The sequence below is a fragment of the Ahaetulla prasina genome, chromosome 1 (genome assembly GCF_028640845.1).
Source record: "Ahaetulla prasina isolate Xishuangbanna chromosome 1, ASM2864084v1, whole genome shotgun sequence".
Classification (NCBI taxonomy): domain Eukaryota; kingdom Metazoa; phylum Chordata; class Lepidosauria; order Squamata; family Colubridae; genus Ahaetulla; species Ahaetulla prasina.
Genome location: NC_080539.1, coordinates 58,640,219 through 58,656,801, shown reverse-complemented (window position 1 = coordinate 58,656,801; position 16,583 = coordinate 58,640,219). Strand labels below are relative to the sequence as shown.

General features: G+C 46.4%; 1 protein-coding gene across 1 annotated transcript in view; it reads left to right on the top strand.

Annotated features, from left to right (window-relative positions):
- Positions 1–16,583, top strand: part of USH2A (usherin) — a 587,033-nt gene that overhangs the window by 57,891 nt on the left and 512,559 nt on the right. The window contains exons 5-6 of the mRNA XM_058169610.1: positions 1,431–1,725; positions 11,699–11,883. Coding sequence (XP_058025593.1) covers positions 1,431–1,725; positions 11,699–11,883 — 480 coding nt within the window. The remainder of the gene's footprint in view (positions 1–1,430; positions 1,726–11,698; positions 11,884–16,583) is intronic.

The window sequence follows — 16,583 nt, the reverse complement described above, 5'->3', positions numbered from 1 at the left end:
ACTGTTGGGGGCGAGTTAGTGGCCCCAAAGGAGGTGGTTCGTAACTTGGGCGTCCTCCTGGATGGACGGCTGTCTTTTGATGAACACCTGGAGGCCGTCTCCAGGAGGGCCTTTTACCAAGTTCGCTTGGTTCACCAGTTGCGTCCCTTCCTTGACCGGGATGCCTTATGCACGGTCACTCACGCTCTGGTTACGTCTAGGCTGGATTATTGCAATGCTCTCTACATGGGGCTGCCCTTGAGGTGCACCCGGAGGCTGCAGTTAGTCCAGAATGCGGCTGCGCGAGTAGTAACGGGAGCCGCTCGTGGCTCCCATGTGACATCGCTGCTCCGTAGCCTGCACTGGCTTCCTGTGGTCTTTCGGGTGCGCTTCAAGATTTTGGTTACCATCTTTAAAGCGCTCCATGGCTTAGGACCCGGGTACTTACGAGACCGCCTGCTGTTACCTTTTGCCTCCCACCGACCCGTACGCTCTCACAGAGAGGGTCTCCTTAGGATGCCGTCCACCAAACAGTGTCGGCTGGTGGCCCCCAGGAGTAGGGCCTTCTCTGTGGGGGCAATGGTGCTCTGGAATGAACTTCCCCCTGGCCTGCGTCAAGTGCCTGATCTTCGGACCTTCCGTCGTGAGCTCAAAACATATTTATTCATTAAAGCGGGACTGGCATAATTAGTGATGAATTTTAATTGGGTTTTCTTAATATTTTAATATTTTAAATCTAAATTTTTAATTATCAGCCTTTATAATTTGCTTTTTTAAAATGTTGTTTTAACTGTATATATTTCGTTTTATTTTGGCTGTACACCGCCCTGAGTCCTTCGGGAGAAGGGCGGTATAAAAATTTAATAAATAAATAAATAAATAAATAAATACTTTTCCCTGCCTGTCAGCAGCCACACCACATTGTGATTACATCATGCCTTACAAGCTGCTTGCACATCTTCCCCTGTTTGGCAGCAGCTGGCCCCACCACACCCGCACCACATACTAAACTTTGACCTACCTGCTGGCCTGCTTGCAATCCACCTGGGACTTGCTTAACCACCTGCCATCCTCACTTTAATGGGGAGTTGCCATTGTGAAGAGCTGCAGTTACATGACATTGTGTTTCACAATTGCATTGCTGAACAAAGGAAATGCTGGTCCCCATTACTATCATTAACTGTGCTTTTCAGTTAAAAGCAGTTCTTTAAAGCCTGTTCGAAAACAGTTAGAAGGAAGATCAATTGCCTTCCATTAGAAAATCCTTCTGTAAAAACTGGGCCATAGTTGAGAAGTCTATGTCTTTTGTGCCTACTAGTCTGATGGTTTTATCTGCAAGTCCTTGGATAGGACATTTGTGCATAATCTTGTATCTAGGCATTTAAAAATCACCCTTGCTCATTTCTTTCTGATGTGCCTTACTGATTTCTTATTTATTTCTATTATTCTAGAGACGTTTTTGAAGTATGGTCTGGAAAATTTCCTCAACTTCGTATTCAATCAGAATGTCGCTGTCCTGGAAGTCACCCAAGGGTACATCCTTTGGTTCAGAGGTATTGCATTCCTAATGGTGCAGATGACACAACTAATGACAGAGTCCTCAGACTAAACCCTGAAGCTCACCCTTTAAGCTATGTTAATGATAATGATATTGGAACTACATGGATTTCATCTATATTTAGCACCACTGAACATCTACGTCATGGAGTAACCATCACCATTGATTTAGAAAATGGACAGTACCAGGCAAGTTTAAAGTTTTCCTTTCTTATCTTCTGTTTTCATTAATTAACAAAAAAATCAAGGTTATTTCAAATTAAATAAGGATTAGTGTACATATATATATATATATATATCTTTGGTTATTCGGGTTTTCTTCCGCGTAAAATTGGAAGTGTCTTGGCGACGTTTCGATGAAGTCTCATTCGTCATCTTCAGGCTACAGCTTCGTGCTTCTGGGAGCAATGTGTGACTGCAGCTGTTTCTTCCTTTTTAACTGCTAGTGGGGGTTTGAACTGATTGGGTGGGAGCTTGGCTGTGCTCTGATTGGATGGGGTTTTTTTGGTGCTCTGATTGGATGGGGATGTGTCCTCTTTGGGTGGGGGCTTGGTTGTGCTCAGATTAGTCTGAGCTGCAGGGGGATTTGAGCTGTTGAGCTGCATAGCTGTTGTTTGGCTTCGTGTTCGTGGTCGTGCTACATCTTCATAGTGGGTGTCAGTCTGCTGCATGTATGGATTGGAGGGGTTTGAAATGGTTAATCTTGCAGCTGTGGTCTGGCTTCTGGTCCTTGGTCGTGCTTCATGATCAGTGTGGGTTTGGGTCTGCTTTCTGGGTGGATGTGTGGTGGTGACATCCTGTGTGGACCTCGTGAGTGTGGGTCTGGTGTCATTCCTCGTGTTAGTGGGTCTGGTGTCATTCCTCCTCCACCCAGAAAGCAGACCCAAACCCACACTGATCATGAAGCACGACCAAGGACCAGAAGCCAGACCACAGCTGCAAGATTAACCATTTCAAACCCCTCCAATCCATACATGCAGCAGACTGACACCCACTATGAAGATGTAGCACGACCACCTAACACTGAAGCCAACAGCTATGCAGCTCAACAGCTCAAATCCCCCTGCAGCTCAGACTAATCTGAGCACAACCAAGCCTCCACCCAAAGAGGACACATCCCCATCCAATCAGAGCACCAAAAAACCCCCATCCAATCAGAGCACAGCCAAGCTCCCACCCAATCAGTTCAAACCCCCACTAGCAGTTAAAAAGGAAGAAACAGCTGCAGTCACACATTGCTCCCAGAAGCACGAAGCTGAAGCCTGAAGATGATGAATGAGACTTCGTCGAAACGTCGCCAAGACACTTCCAATTTTACGCGGGAGAAAACCCGAATAACCAAAGATCTACATATATATATACACGTATATATATATATTTACTCTGGGTTAATTATTTTGATATCAGCTGGTTTCTCTTGGGAGATAAACACATGACAAACAGTGTGGTAGTTAAAGTCACTGGGCTACAAACCAAACACATGAGTTTTAGTTCCGCTTTATGAATAAAGCCAAGTGGAGCCTTTGTGCCAGCCTAGGAAGAAAGGGACGTGGTGGCTTAGCGTGTAAGATGCTGAGCTTGTCAATCAAAAGGTCGGCAGTTTAGCGGTTTGAATCCCTAGTACCGCGTAACGAGATGAGCTCCCGTTATTTGTCCCAGCTTCTGCCAACCTAGCAGTTCGAAAGCACATAAAAAATGCAAGTAGAAAAATAGGGACCACCTTTGGTGGTAAGGTAACATCATTCCGTGTGCCTTTGGTGTTGAGTCATGCTGGCCACATGACCACAGAGACGTCTTCTGACAGCGCTGGCTCTTCGGCTTTGAAACGGAGATGAGCACCGCCCCCTAGAGTCGGGAATGACTAGCACATATGTGCAAGGGGAACCTTTCCCTTTCCCTTTATGACCTTTCTTGCCATGGTTGTTTTGTGAATCTGTTCAGTTATTAATATGGTTGTTAAGTGAATCTGGCTTCCCCTTGACTTTGCTTGGCAGAAGTTCGCAAAAAGTGATCACATGACCCTGGGACACTGCAACCCTCATAAATATGAATCAGTTGCCAGGCATTTGAATTTTGTTCACATGACCATGGGGATGGTCATAAGTGTGAAAAACTCTCATAAGTCACTTTTTCAGTGCTGGTCACTGGTCAAATGGTCACTAAATGAACTGTTGTAAATTAAGGATTACCTGCAATGGCAAACCACTTTTAAAAAGTGTTAGCAAGAAAATTGTATGGACTGGTCTGCATAATCACCAGGAGTCAAGTTATACATACACAAAAAGTAAACATATACCTTTTTCATGTTTTTTTGTCTCCTATTCTTTAAATGTAAATATTTCAGGAATTCAAATGGTTTTTAGATAGTCTAAATGATTTTTTAAAACTACTTTTAAGTCTTTGAAGATTTTCTGTGTATTCAGGAATTCCTATCTCATAATTGTGGGAATTTTTTGTGTGCACACTTGGATTGCAAGGGATGCAACCTTGATGCTCGGCATATGGCTATTAAGTGTTACATAGCAGATTGGTACTGGTAAACAACCGATTATTCATGGAAGCCTAGCTGAAGGTTCACTGAAGTGGTGTGATAAATATAAAGAATTCTGGGCTTTTCCAAATACAGTTTAGAAATCTTGTAATGATGGATAAGGTACAAAAATGTACATTGGAGCCACTGCAATTTCTAACAGTGAATAAAACAATGCTTCTTGCATCTTTCTATCACCTTGAAGCATCAGCTGGCAGTTCCAAAGTCTACAAGACGCTTCTGTGCTGGACGAAGAAACCTCTGGCTTAGGGTACTTTGCTTTTGACTGATTTGTCAAAAAAATATCGTGCATTTTAGAATCTTGAACGTTTATTTTTTGTTATGGGGATCCATTGGATATCAATTTATCTTCCTTTTTTGCCCCACTTTGTATAACAAGTCATACTAGATTGTTACTTGTGAAATATGAAAAAAAATACTTCCTCTATTTTAATAATAAGAACCCAGTTGCTATGGAAAAAGGTAGACTGAGCACAGACTAATAGCACAGGGTATAATAAATGTTCAAGAATATAAAGCACTAGAGTTCACTTACGATAATTGAACATGTGAGTAGAATTATGTGGAGAAAGACAGCTGAGGAACCTCCTGCTTTGGTATTACTTTTGTTTGGATCTTTTGTTTTGTAGTTAACTTTAGTAAAGTTTTTCTATGATAGCCTATGATTTTTCCTTGTTCTGTTAGAACTGATGTAATCTTTTCTTTTCCAGAAGAACTCCTGGTTATAAAATTATTTAAGGAATACATTATGAATAACATAATGTTATTGTGTTGGATACATATGATAACAACAACAAAAACAGTTGTGATGGTCCTTCATTTCCATTTCCTATACTCAAAGTTCTGATTTTCCCATTGATATTACATAATGTAGCATAGTTCAGTAATCAAAAAAAGCATATAAAATTACATATGTTCTTCTATTGGTACTATTGTACACTATCAGTTGCATGAATCCAGGCTACCTGAGTTGAATGCTATGGAAATATGTTGCTTTATAATTAGTATTGCTGTATCTTTATTTTACAAAACTGATGACATCATCCAAACTTATGTTTGCAAGAATGTATGTATGTATGTATGCATGTGTATGTATCAGTAGTGGGTTTCAAATCCCGTCGCTACTGGTTCGCTCGTGGCTGTGCACTTGCACACATGCGTGACGCTTCTGCACATGCGCAGAGATGTCCGGGTGGGTGGGCGGAGCCTCCCGCTGCCGCTACCGGTTCACCCAATCCGGGGTGAACCTGTAGCAACCCACCACTGGTATGTATGTGTATGTATGTGTATATGTTGTGACCCAGGTTCCTGGACCCGGACTCCTGGACTCGGATGATTCAGAAAGTGAGGGAGAAGACCTGGCCAGCCCTGCTTCTCTTGAGCCCTTTCCCTCCCTGGCACCCACTCAAAGGGATGGGGAGGGGCCGGCACAGCCTGATTCCATGGAGCCTCCTTCTGATTTGGCAACGCCCCAAGAACAGTTTTGGAGCGATGCAAGGTCACGTAGACGTAATCGCCGTGCGCAGCAGCGGAAGAGTTGGGACAAAGCCAAGTCATAATTGTCATGCAGTGACATCTGCAGAGACTATAAATAGGAGGCGGGACTTCCTGGTTTTTTGTCTTGGACAAAGTAATGAGTTGGCGCGAGCTAATGAATTGGCGAGCTAACTATTTCAATGGAGGAAGAATATATTCGTGAGTAATTCTGGCCTTATCTATAATTTCCTCGTTATCTCCAGAAACTTGGCAGGCCCGTGGGTAGACGTGGCCAGGACATGTATCTATGTAAATAAAAGGAAAAAGGAAGGCCTCTGACGGACTCTTTGCTGGGAGTATTGGGGAAGGAAACAGAACATTTTGTCCAAGACCTGACTAAAACATCTTCCACCAAAGATGGACCAGCAGCAGGTACAGCAGCAGTTAGAGCAGCTACAAGCGGCTAATCAACAGCTCCAGCAGCAAGTGGCTCACTTGGCAGGCCAACTTGCTGCCAGGAATGTGCCTGCAGCCCCCCATCCTCCCACTCCTCCTCCTCGCCGCAAGTGCCCGATAACCGTGCGGATAAGTTTTGGGGGCAGCCTGAGATGTTCCCGACCTTCTTGGGACAATGCCAGCTGTACATGGCTATGAGGCCAGAGGATTTCCCAGACGACCGGGCTAAGGTGGCCTTCGTGATTAACCTTCTTTCCGGCTCGGCTGCTTGATGGGCCACGCCTCTTGCTCCAGGACAGCCCCTGCTGGCGGACCAACAGCGTTTTGGCAGCACCTCGCACCATGTATGAGGACCCGTTCGAATGCTGACGGCAACCAGGCGCCTTAAGGAACTCCGTCAAGGGAAACGCCCCTGCAGGAGTACATCGCGAATTTCGTCTTTTGTGCCAGGACTCTGACTGGAATGATGCAGCGCTGGTGGGCGCGTTCAGGAGGGACTCTCAGAGGAATTGCAAGGCGAGCTGGCCCGGCGTGGAGGCGCCGGACCCTCGACAACTTGGTGCCCTTTGTCTCCGCCTCGATGCCCGTCTGCAACGGCGACCATCCCGTCGCACCCCGGGACCCTCCGTCGACATCTGCACCCCACTTCCTGCACCACCAGCACCCAGGGTCGCCCCACGCTTTGTAACCGCTGCGGAAGAGCCCATGGAGTTGGGAGCGGCCAGACCTCGCCTAACAGCCCAGGAGCGGAACCGAGGCGCCAAGGGGATTGTGCCTGTACTGTGGGAGCCCGGCCACTCGCCGCTTCTTGCCCCAGAAAGCGGCGGCACGCACGCCGGTCCCCGAATCACAGCGTGACCAATCGAAGCGGAGCAGGCCCGACCGGGAAACCCTAGGTCGGGCACGTACTAAGCCCCACTGGACGCTATGGAAGTAGACTCTGGGCCCCTCGGCATCTGATTCTGGACACACGGATATGGTTGGGGAACCAGTCGGACGGGCTCCAGGCGCATGCGCTGGTGGACTCAGGGCCACAACAAACTTTATGGACCAGGCCTTTGTGACCCAGTTTGCGGTCCCGTGGTTCCGTGGACCCTCCGATGCGGGTAGAGACAATTGATGGGCGAGAACTGGTGTCCGCCCCATTAAATTCGCCACCCAGCCTTTGCGCCTGGCTATTGGGGACCATGAGGAGGCGATCCAGTTTTATGTCACGGCGGACCTTCATTTTCCTTGGTCCTTGGGTTGGCCTGGCGGACCCACGATCCTCAGGTGGCCTGGTCGCGAACGCCATCTCTTTCCCGAGTCTGCAGTGCGTCGATCACATCCGCCACACCTGTGCCGCCAGAACGCCCCACCGCTGCCATCACCTTGCCTCCTGAGCTGACGGACTTCGCCCGGCGTGTTCAGCGAGAAGGAGGCGGACCGACTACCCCGCATCGGCCCCACGATTGCCCGTGGACCTTCTGCCCAACGCACCACTGCCTGTGGGACGCCTGTATTCCATGTCGGAGCCCGAGTTGGCCGCCTCAGGGACTTCCTGGACAAAAACCTGGCCCGAGGGTTCATCCGGCCTTCAAAGTCCCTCTCGGCCCCGGTCCTCTTTGTGAAGAAGAAGACAGGGACTTGCGCCTATGCTGTGATTACCGCCGCTAAACGCCATTACGGTGCGGAATCGCTACCCCTGCCGCTCATCCCGGAGCTACTGGAAAGGTTGCGGGAGGCCACGATCTTCACCAAGCTCGATCTCCGGGGCCTACAACCTGGTGCGGATACGAGAAGGAGACGAATGGAAGACGGCATTCGGCACCGATACGGACACTACGAATACACTGTCATGCCATTTGGGTTGACCAATGCTCCCGCCGTTTTCAGCACTTCATGAGCAGCGTGTTCCGAGACATGTTGGATCGGTTCGTGGTTATCTACCTGACGACATCCTGATTTACTCCCGGTCCAGGAAAGCCACCTTCGACACGCCAGTCTGGTTCTGCAACGCTTGCGGGAGCAACAACTCAATGCGAAGCTGGAGAAATGCGTCTTCTTCCGGACTTCCATAGAATTCCTCGGCATATCATCTCGCCCGAGGCATAGCCATGGACCCATGTAAAGTAGAAGCTTTGTGTAGCTGGGAAGCCCTCGTCGGGTGAAGGATGTTCAGCGCCTGCTGGGCCGCCAACTACTACCGGACCTTCATCCCGGGCTTTGCCACACTGACAGCTCCACTTACCCAGCTCCTCAGGAAGAAGGTTGCATTCGGTGGGGTCCCCGCAGCAAGAAGCATTCACAGCCCTCAAGAAAGCCTTCGCCACGGAACCCGTCCTGAGGCATCCCGACCCGCTCCGGCCTTTTGTGGTGGAAACAGACGCGTCCAATGTGGCCCTGGGAGCGGTGCTGCTACAGGCTCCGACGAATGGTGGCACACTTTTCCTCGCTTACTACTCCCGGAAACTCAATCCTTCCGGCGCAACTACACTATCTGGGAAAAGAGTTGCTGGCTATCAAGGCTGCATTCGAGGCTTGGCGACACCATCTGGAGGGCCCGACATCAGGTGGAGGTCGAGCGGACCATCGGAATCTCGAGCACCTCACCACAGCTCGGAAGTTGAACCAGCGGCAGATCCGGTGGTCGTTGTTTTTGCCCGGTTCAACTTCCGCGTGACCTACATTCCCAGCGGTCACAACCGGAGGGCGGATGCCCTGTCCATAAGCCAGAGTACCTCTGCGCCAAGGACCCCTTCCTCCACGGACAGTGCTGCGGCAGAAGCCTTGGCCGCAGCACGGAGCCAGTGGACTTGCGGGCCCAGGTGCGAGGCGCAGCGCCAGGACGCCTGGTCGCAGCAAAGGAGAGCGGAGGTGGGCCCCACGTCTCCTTGGACCTTGGAGGAGGACTTACTCAAGTTTGGGCGATTATATGTGCCCACAGGACCACTCCGAGCCCTCGTCATGACCCAGTGCCACGACAACCCTGCAGCAGGACATTTTGGGTTCTTCAAGACCCTCCACCTGGTGACACGGACCTTTTGGTGGCCCGAGTGCGGCATGATATACATGCCTACGTGACATCCTGCGTACCGTGCCGGCAAGCCAAGACCGCCACGGGGGCCCCTCCCGGGCTCCTCCAGCCCTTGCCGACACCCGACAGACCCTGGGGGGCGATCTCTATGGATTTCCTGACAGACCTGCCGCCGTCCTCTGGGTTCACCACGGTGCTGGTGGTGGTGGACATGCTCACCAAGATGGCACACTTCATCCCATGCCGCGGACTGCCCACAGCCGCAAAAACGGCCCGTCTCTTTCTGCAGCACATCTTCCGCCTCCATGGTCTACCGGACAGGGTGGTTTCAGACCGCGGAGTTCAGTTCACAGCCCGCTTCTGGAAGAGCCTGATGGCCGCGTTGGAGGTGCAGGTGTGTCTGTCGTCATCGCACCATCCGGAGACCGACGGGGGTACAGAGAAGGTCATCGGTATACTGGAACAGTATCTCCGTTGCTTCATCAACCAGCAACAGGACAACTGGGCCGACTACCTGTCCCTGGCGGAGTTTGCTTTTAACAACTCTCAGCACACCTCTACTCAGATGACCCCGTTCTTTGCCAATGTGGGGTACCATCCGCAGCTCTTACCTCAGGCACCACCGGACTCTCCTGTTCCCGAAACGCAGACCTTCCTGACGGAATTGCATGCGGTCCAACAGTTGGTACGTCAGCAGCTGAATCGGGCAAAGGAGGATTACAAACGGTCCGCCGACCGCTCCCGACGGGCAACGCCCCCGCTGGCAGTTGGAGACCGGGTGTGGCTCTCCACCAAACACCTCCCGTCCGACCGCCCGGTAAAGAAGTTGGACCACCGATTCATCGGCCCGTTCCCTGTCGAGGCAGTCATCAACCCGGTAGCCTACCGACTGACCCTGCCACGATCCATGCGGACCCACCCCGTTTTTCACCGGTCCCTTCTGGTTCCTGAGGCCACACCGAGCCCCCTTCGGTGCCCAACAGCACCCGTCACTGTCGCCGAGGACGGATCGGAGGAATACGAAGTCCACAGCGTACGAGACTCCCGCTGGCTGAAGGGTCGTTTCCAATATTTGATCGCGTGGAAGGGATACGGGACTGATTTCTCCTGGGTAGATGCCTCCGGCGTTCATGCCCCTGACCTGGTGCAGGCCTTCCATGAGCAGAACCCAGCCCGACCGCATCCCGATCGTCAGCCCCGGGGGAAGGGCCCTGCGGTGAGGGATAGTGTTGTGACCCAGGTTCCTGGACCCGGACTCCTGGACTCGGATGATTCAGAAAGTGAGGGAGAAGACCTGGCCAGCCCTGCTTCTCTTGAGCCCTTTCCCTCCCTGGCACCCACTCAAAGGGATGGGAGGCCGGCACAGCCTGATTCCATGGAGCCTCCTTCTGATTTGGCAACGCCCAAGAACAGTTTTGGAGCGATGCAAGGTCACGAGACGTGATCGCGTGCGCAGCAGCGGAAGAGTTGGGACAAAGCCAAGTCATAATTGTCATGCAGTGACATCTGCAGAGACTATAAATAGGAGGCGGGACTTCCTGGTTTTTTGTCTTGGACAAAGTAATGAGTTGGCGCGAGCTAATGAATTGGCGCGAGCTAACTATTTCAATGGAGGGAAGAATATATTCGTGAGTAATTCTGGCCTTATCTATAATTTCCTCGTTATCTCCAGAAACTTGGCAGGCCCGTGGGTAGACGTGGCCAGGACATGTATCTATGTAAATAAAAGGAAAAAAGGAAGGCCTCTGACGGACTCTTTGCTGGGAGTATTGGGGGAAGGGAAACAGAACAGTATATATACACACACACACACGTGTGTGTGTGTGTGTGTGTGTGTCCAAGATATTTTCTTGATTTCCTTGACTCATTTATTTAAATGAGTTGCATTATCAGAATGGTTAACTGCCCCCCCTCCCAAAAAGTAGTTTGGAGTTCCGTTATTTTGATTTCTTCTTTTTCTCTAAATGGAATAAGGATTAAAGAAATCTGAGAATATATATTACTCTTTTTAAATAATGTAATATATATTATTACATTTTGAATAGTTATTTTTTTAATGTCATATTTTTGTAATTAAGACTTGAATCTTTTTTACTGAGATATTTACAATAAAGAGTCAACATGCAACAAGTATAAATGTGAAGTCAACATTTGCAGTAAATGCAAATGTGATGTTATTGTTACTGTTCAGAAAGAACAATAACTGATTAAAGAAATTTCCAGAAAAAGATACCAAGGAGAGCTAACCTTGGTAGGTGAGGTGTGTGGAAATTGAGCCCTGTGAGGAACATTTAATGGGTTTGTTTAGTTCAGGGAAAAGTTACCTGAGAGCAGACAATCATAATCTTTAAACAGCTGAATATATGCCACATAGAAGAGGGACTGGCTTTATTTTCTGCTGGCCTGAGGAACAGAACCAGAACCAGTGAGTTAAAATTACAAGGAAATAGCTTTAGGGTAGGTGTCAGGAAGAATTGGCAGTGGAAACAGACTGCCATATGATGTGTTGACTTCTCTTTCACTGGAAGCCCTACAACGCAAAGTAAAAGGTCAGATCAGATATACTTTCAGGAGATTTTACATATGACATTAAAAATTGCTTTAAATTTTCTGATTCTGCGTAAGTCTTCCAAATCAATTCATATTTTGCTGTTCATTTGCAGGTGTTTTATGTTATAATCCAGTTCTTCAGCCCTCAGCCTGAAGCAATCCGAATACAAAGACAAAAGCAACCCTCCATTGGTTGGGAAGACTGGCAATACTTTGCAAGGGACTGTAGTGTGTTTGGAATGGAGAATAATGGATCGCTGCAATATCCAGACTCTATAAACTGTCTACGGCTTCCTAGGTATGAACAAGCTTATATTGAATCAAGTTACTGAAATCTTATATTTGCACAGGCAACATAGTACATTGGGCACCAATAAGCTAGCAGATGTTTTTCTATTTCCCTTATAGCTCCTTATCCCAACTGATTTCATTCCCGCCCACCCACCCCCGTATTTTTAGAAAGTGAAAATTATGAGAGGCTACAACGAAACTTGAAAGTCTACTCAGCTACCAATAAATAAATAAATAAATAAATAAATAAATAAATAGGTGTATGTGTGTGTGTGTTACAAAAAGTGAAATGGGAAAACAGCACATCTGAGAGACTAACTTTTATTTTTGTTATTATTTTTGGCAGGGAGATAAACCGCAACTGTTTTATTAATTAAGCATTTCATTATTAGCTTTATACGGCATGGAGTCTGGCTACTTATAGAACCATCATTGTCCTATTATATCAGGCAGGAAAGTTATGATGCAGACCCTGTCAGTTAAACAATTCTGACACTCGAGGTCCAGGAAGGGAGCCCCCCATGGGAATATTCTCCTCCCCAGAGGTGAGGCAGGTCTCTACTCTCCTGGCCTTTTGAAAAGGTGTGAAATCATGGCTCTTGCCTGGGGATCACAAAGCAACAAGCCCCTTCTTCATTTTTTAATTAGCTTACAGCAGTGTTTTTAATCATTCTTGCTTCTTTTTAAATCTTAACTTTTATATACTGTGTTTATATTTTAGTATTTTATTTTATACCATCAAGAGTCCCTCTGTGATGGAGATAGGTGATTCCAAAATAAATAAAAATATATAAATAAAATTATTGGCGAGCCCTGCTATGGCAATCGTGTGAAATTGCACCCCACCCCCAATTGTTTTGAAGAAGTTTCAAAAACATGCTTCTGAATCTCGTAGTGTGACCAATAGACTTAAATAATTTTCTATGCTGGACTAGAATATTTTGAATCTCATAGGAGCAGTGGCAGCAGCTCGCAATTAAGTCCTCCTTCAGTGTGATTATTTGCAAATTAAGTGCTAAAGTGTCTGAGGGCTATAGTCATAAATTACTTTCAAGAATATTTCCAAAGTTTGTATTGCCTGATCTTGGCAAAGACTGCAGCTCTTGACCAGAGAAAATGAAAATTACAATTCCAACTCGGCCATAAAATTCCACCTTGATTACTAGGCCATGGGACAAAGGCACACAACTGTCTTTTTGTAGCAAACCATTTGAAAGCAGAGTTTTCTTCTTTCCAAGTTCCAAACACATGCACCAATACACATATATAACATCACTTGTTTTCTCTATCCCCGCAAACTAGAAAAATTGTTTAAACCAGGGGTCTCCAACCTTGGTCCCTTTAAGACTTGTGGACTTCAACTCCCAGAATCCTGGGAGTTGAAGTCCACAAGTCCTAAAGGGAGCAAGGTTGGAGACTCCTGGTTTAAACAAGTAGGGGAGTGGAGGAGTGAGAAAAAAACCCAAAGCAATACCTTTAGGCAATATCTCCTATTCCTGACCATTTATTTCACTTCTCCCCCTACGAGCAGAGAGAAATTACAGGAGAATAAGTAGACAGACAGTGAAGAATAAATGCATAGTGCATTTACTATAGGTCTGCTTGTTTTTGATGTGTTTTGTCATTGTGTGCCTGCTTACTCTCTTGTAATCCCTTCCTCTCCAATCTTCTGCTGTATAAGGGACTGAAGATGAGAAAAACATTAGATCAGCAGTAGGACAGTGCATGCTGACTGTAATGGTGATCACATGACTGAGGAACTGTAAAAGTTGTAAAATGTGTGCCTTGATTGCCGGGTTATTTTTTCAGCACTATCATAATTTCAAATGGTCATTGCAGGCAGTTAGTAAGGAAGGTCTATCTGTATTAATATATAAGGTAAATGCCTCCAAAATACTAAGGAGATGAATGAATGTATAAGATATTTAACAGTGACTATTAATAGCAGTGGTAGTCAACCTGGTCCCTATCACCCACTAGTGGGCGTTCCAGCTTTCATGGTTTTGTCTGATACTGAAGCACTTTCCTTTTTTTTAATTTAATTGACTTTTTAAAGAAAAATCATAGCATTATTTAAAAACATTTTCATTAGGTTTTCATAAAATTCCCCGTGACAATTTAAATTTCTGAAAATATACTATTTGTATCACCCACGCATAAGTGTAGTTCATGTTACGTAAGTGAAACTAAATGGCGCTATAATGCAACTGCAAACAAAAGAGCCTCATCCCAGAATAGCTCGTGCATCTCCCCCCACATCACCCAGCTGTAAGAGACAAGCAGAGCTGGTAGCCGGCACCCCCCCCAAACCCAATCCACGATGCGCGAGAGGCATGTGCAGATGATGATACACGGCATATTACTGTGGAACCGGTGGGCGGTTAGAAAATTTTACTACTAACAGAGATACAAAAGTGGATGGTAGGTATAAAAAGGTTGATTACCCCTGATTAATAGCATTATACAGGGGTGTCAAACACAAGGCCTGCAATGTGGTCGGATCTGGCCCGCGAGGCCATTCTGGAAAATGTAAGGGGCTGGCCCACGTAGCTTCGGCCCAGTCTATTCAATGCAAAGAGGAATACATGCCAGTAGTTTGGGGAGTGGCATCAAGCTGGCCAAACCCACCCAGTTGGCCACGGCCCACTTGGCCCCTCAAAGTCAACCACAACCCTGATACAGTCCTCAATGAAATTGAGTTTGACACCCAGGGGTGAAATCTAAAAATTTTCCCTACTGGTTCTTAGGCGTGGCTTAATTGGTGGGCGTGGCTTGGTGGTCAGATGATTGGGTGGGCGTGGCCAATAACAATAAATAATAAAAATAATAAACAAAATATACAAAACAATAAGAGGTACCAAAAATCAACTTTCACACTTTACCCACACACAACACAACACAACTGACTCACATACAATGTAAAAGCAGCTGCACTTCACCCAAAATGGCCCCTACAACAAGCAGGAACCTCACACAGCCACAAAAAGCTCAAAAACCAACTTTCACACTTTACACACACACAACACAACACAATTGACTCTCATACACACACACTTGCAAAATGCCACATACAGCTTTGTGAGATTTTGTGTGTTTGTGTAGTTAGAGTGAAACACTACAGAAACACACCAATTCTCAGAAAGCTGCACAAATATTTTATTTTATTATTTTATTTTATTTATATTTTTTAGATCAGGATCTCCAACCTCAGTAACATTAAGGCTTGTGGACTTCAACTCCCAGATTTCTGCAAAGCTGGCTGAGGAACTCTGGGAATTGGAGTCCACAAGCCTTAAAGTTACTAAGATTGGAGACCCTTGTTTTAGATAAAAGCAGCTAAATTTAAAATTTCCTTAAATTTAAATTGCTGTCTAAAAAAACAACTCCTTAAAAAAACCCTAATTAAATATTTTTTAAAGCTCCCCACATTTACTTACCCAATTGGAGGCAGGCAGATTGAGTTGCTAGCTGATGCAACTGATTGCAGCAGCCGAAGCAAAGCAAGGAGCAGTAATTAGGTAAGCGGGGGAGGGGGCAATTGGGTGGGCATGGGCGGAGGCTGTTGTAAGAGGTTGTTAAAAATGATTTTAAAAGCCTATGATGATCAGGAAACTCATCTGGGATCACCAGAGGAAAAAAAGATTTTAAAAGCTCCTCTGATGATCCCAGCTGAAATTGCCTGATCGCAGCCCAGAACTTCTTAAAAGTATTGTTTTAACAACCTCTTCAGCCGAAGAGCTTGTAGAAAACATGTTTTTTAAAGGTTCTGGTGATCAGGCAACTCAGCTGGGATCGCCAGAGGAGCCTTTTAAAACCTTTTGTTTTTACAACTTCTTCGGCCAAAGAGGTTGTTAAAAAAAAACTTTTAAAGGGTTCTGATGATCCCAGCTGAGCCCGATCATCAAAGGCTTTTTTTTACTTTTAAAAGCCTTTTTTCGGCTGAAGAAAAGATGCTTTTAAAAGTAAAAAAACCCAAACCTCTGATGATGGTGTGGCTCAGCTGGGGGTGGGTGGGTGGGCAGGGACTTTTGCTATCGGTTCTCCGAACTACCAGCCGCTATCGCTATTGGCTCGGACGAGCCAGTCCGAACTGGAAGCATAACACCCCTGTTATTACATAAATTATTGCAAGGCCAAATGGCATTTTCTGGATTCCAACAAATCAAGGCATATATTTTAGTAAATATACTGAAAACTTGATTGTGAGAAGTCTTTAAAGGTAGATAGTTTTAAAGATCAGAAAAGCTTACAAGATGGGGAAAAAGGTATTTACTGACTTTGTACTTACTGTGTGATCAAAAAAAGCAGAGGTGGGGAAAGAGAGAGTGGTTTGCACAAAAACCGCACAGTGAATGCTTGCCTTCCTTTAGCTTGGTAAGTGCATCTCTTCACTTTTGAGAATTGTGAATGATTAGCATAGCCTAAAGAAACAACGTCTCTGCAGCTACATACTGTTCTAGAATTTTTACAAGAGTGTTGCTTTGCATAAGTAAATAATAAAGCTTTCCTTGCTTGCTTTTTTCCCTTAAAGTCTGCCGTTAGCTATAACTCTCTAATTGCACGAACTCTTAGGACATTTTAGAAAACACTCAGCATTAGGAATGTGTAAGACTTGTCTGAAAACCCATCAGGGGCCATTCCACCAGGTGCAATTGCTGTTTGTTTGCCTCTCTGTCTTCCATCCCCCTTCTTTTCAATCTTGGCAGG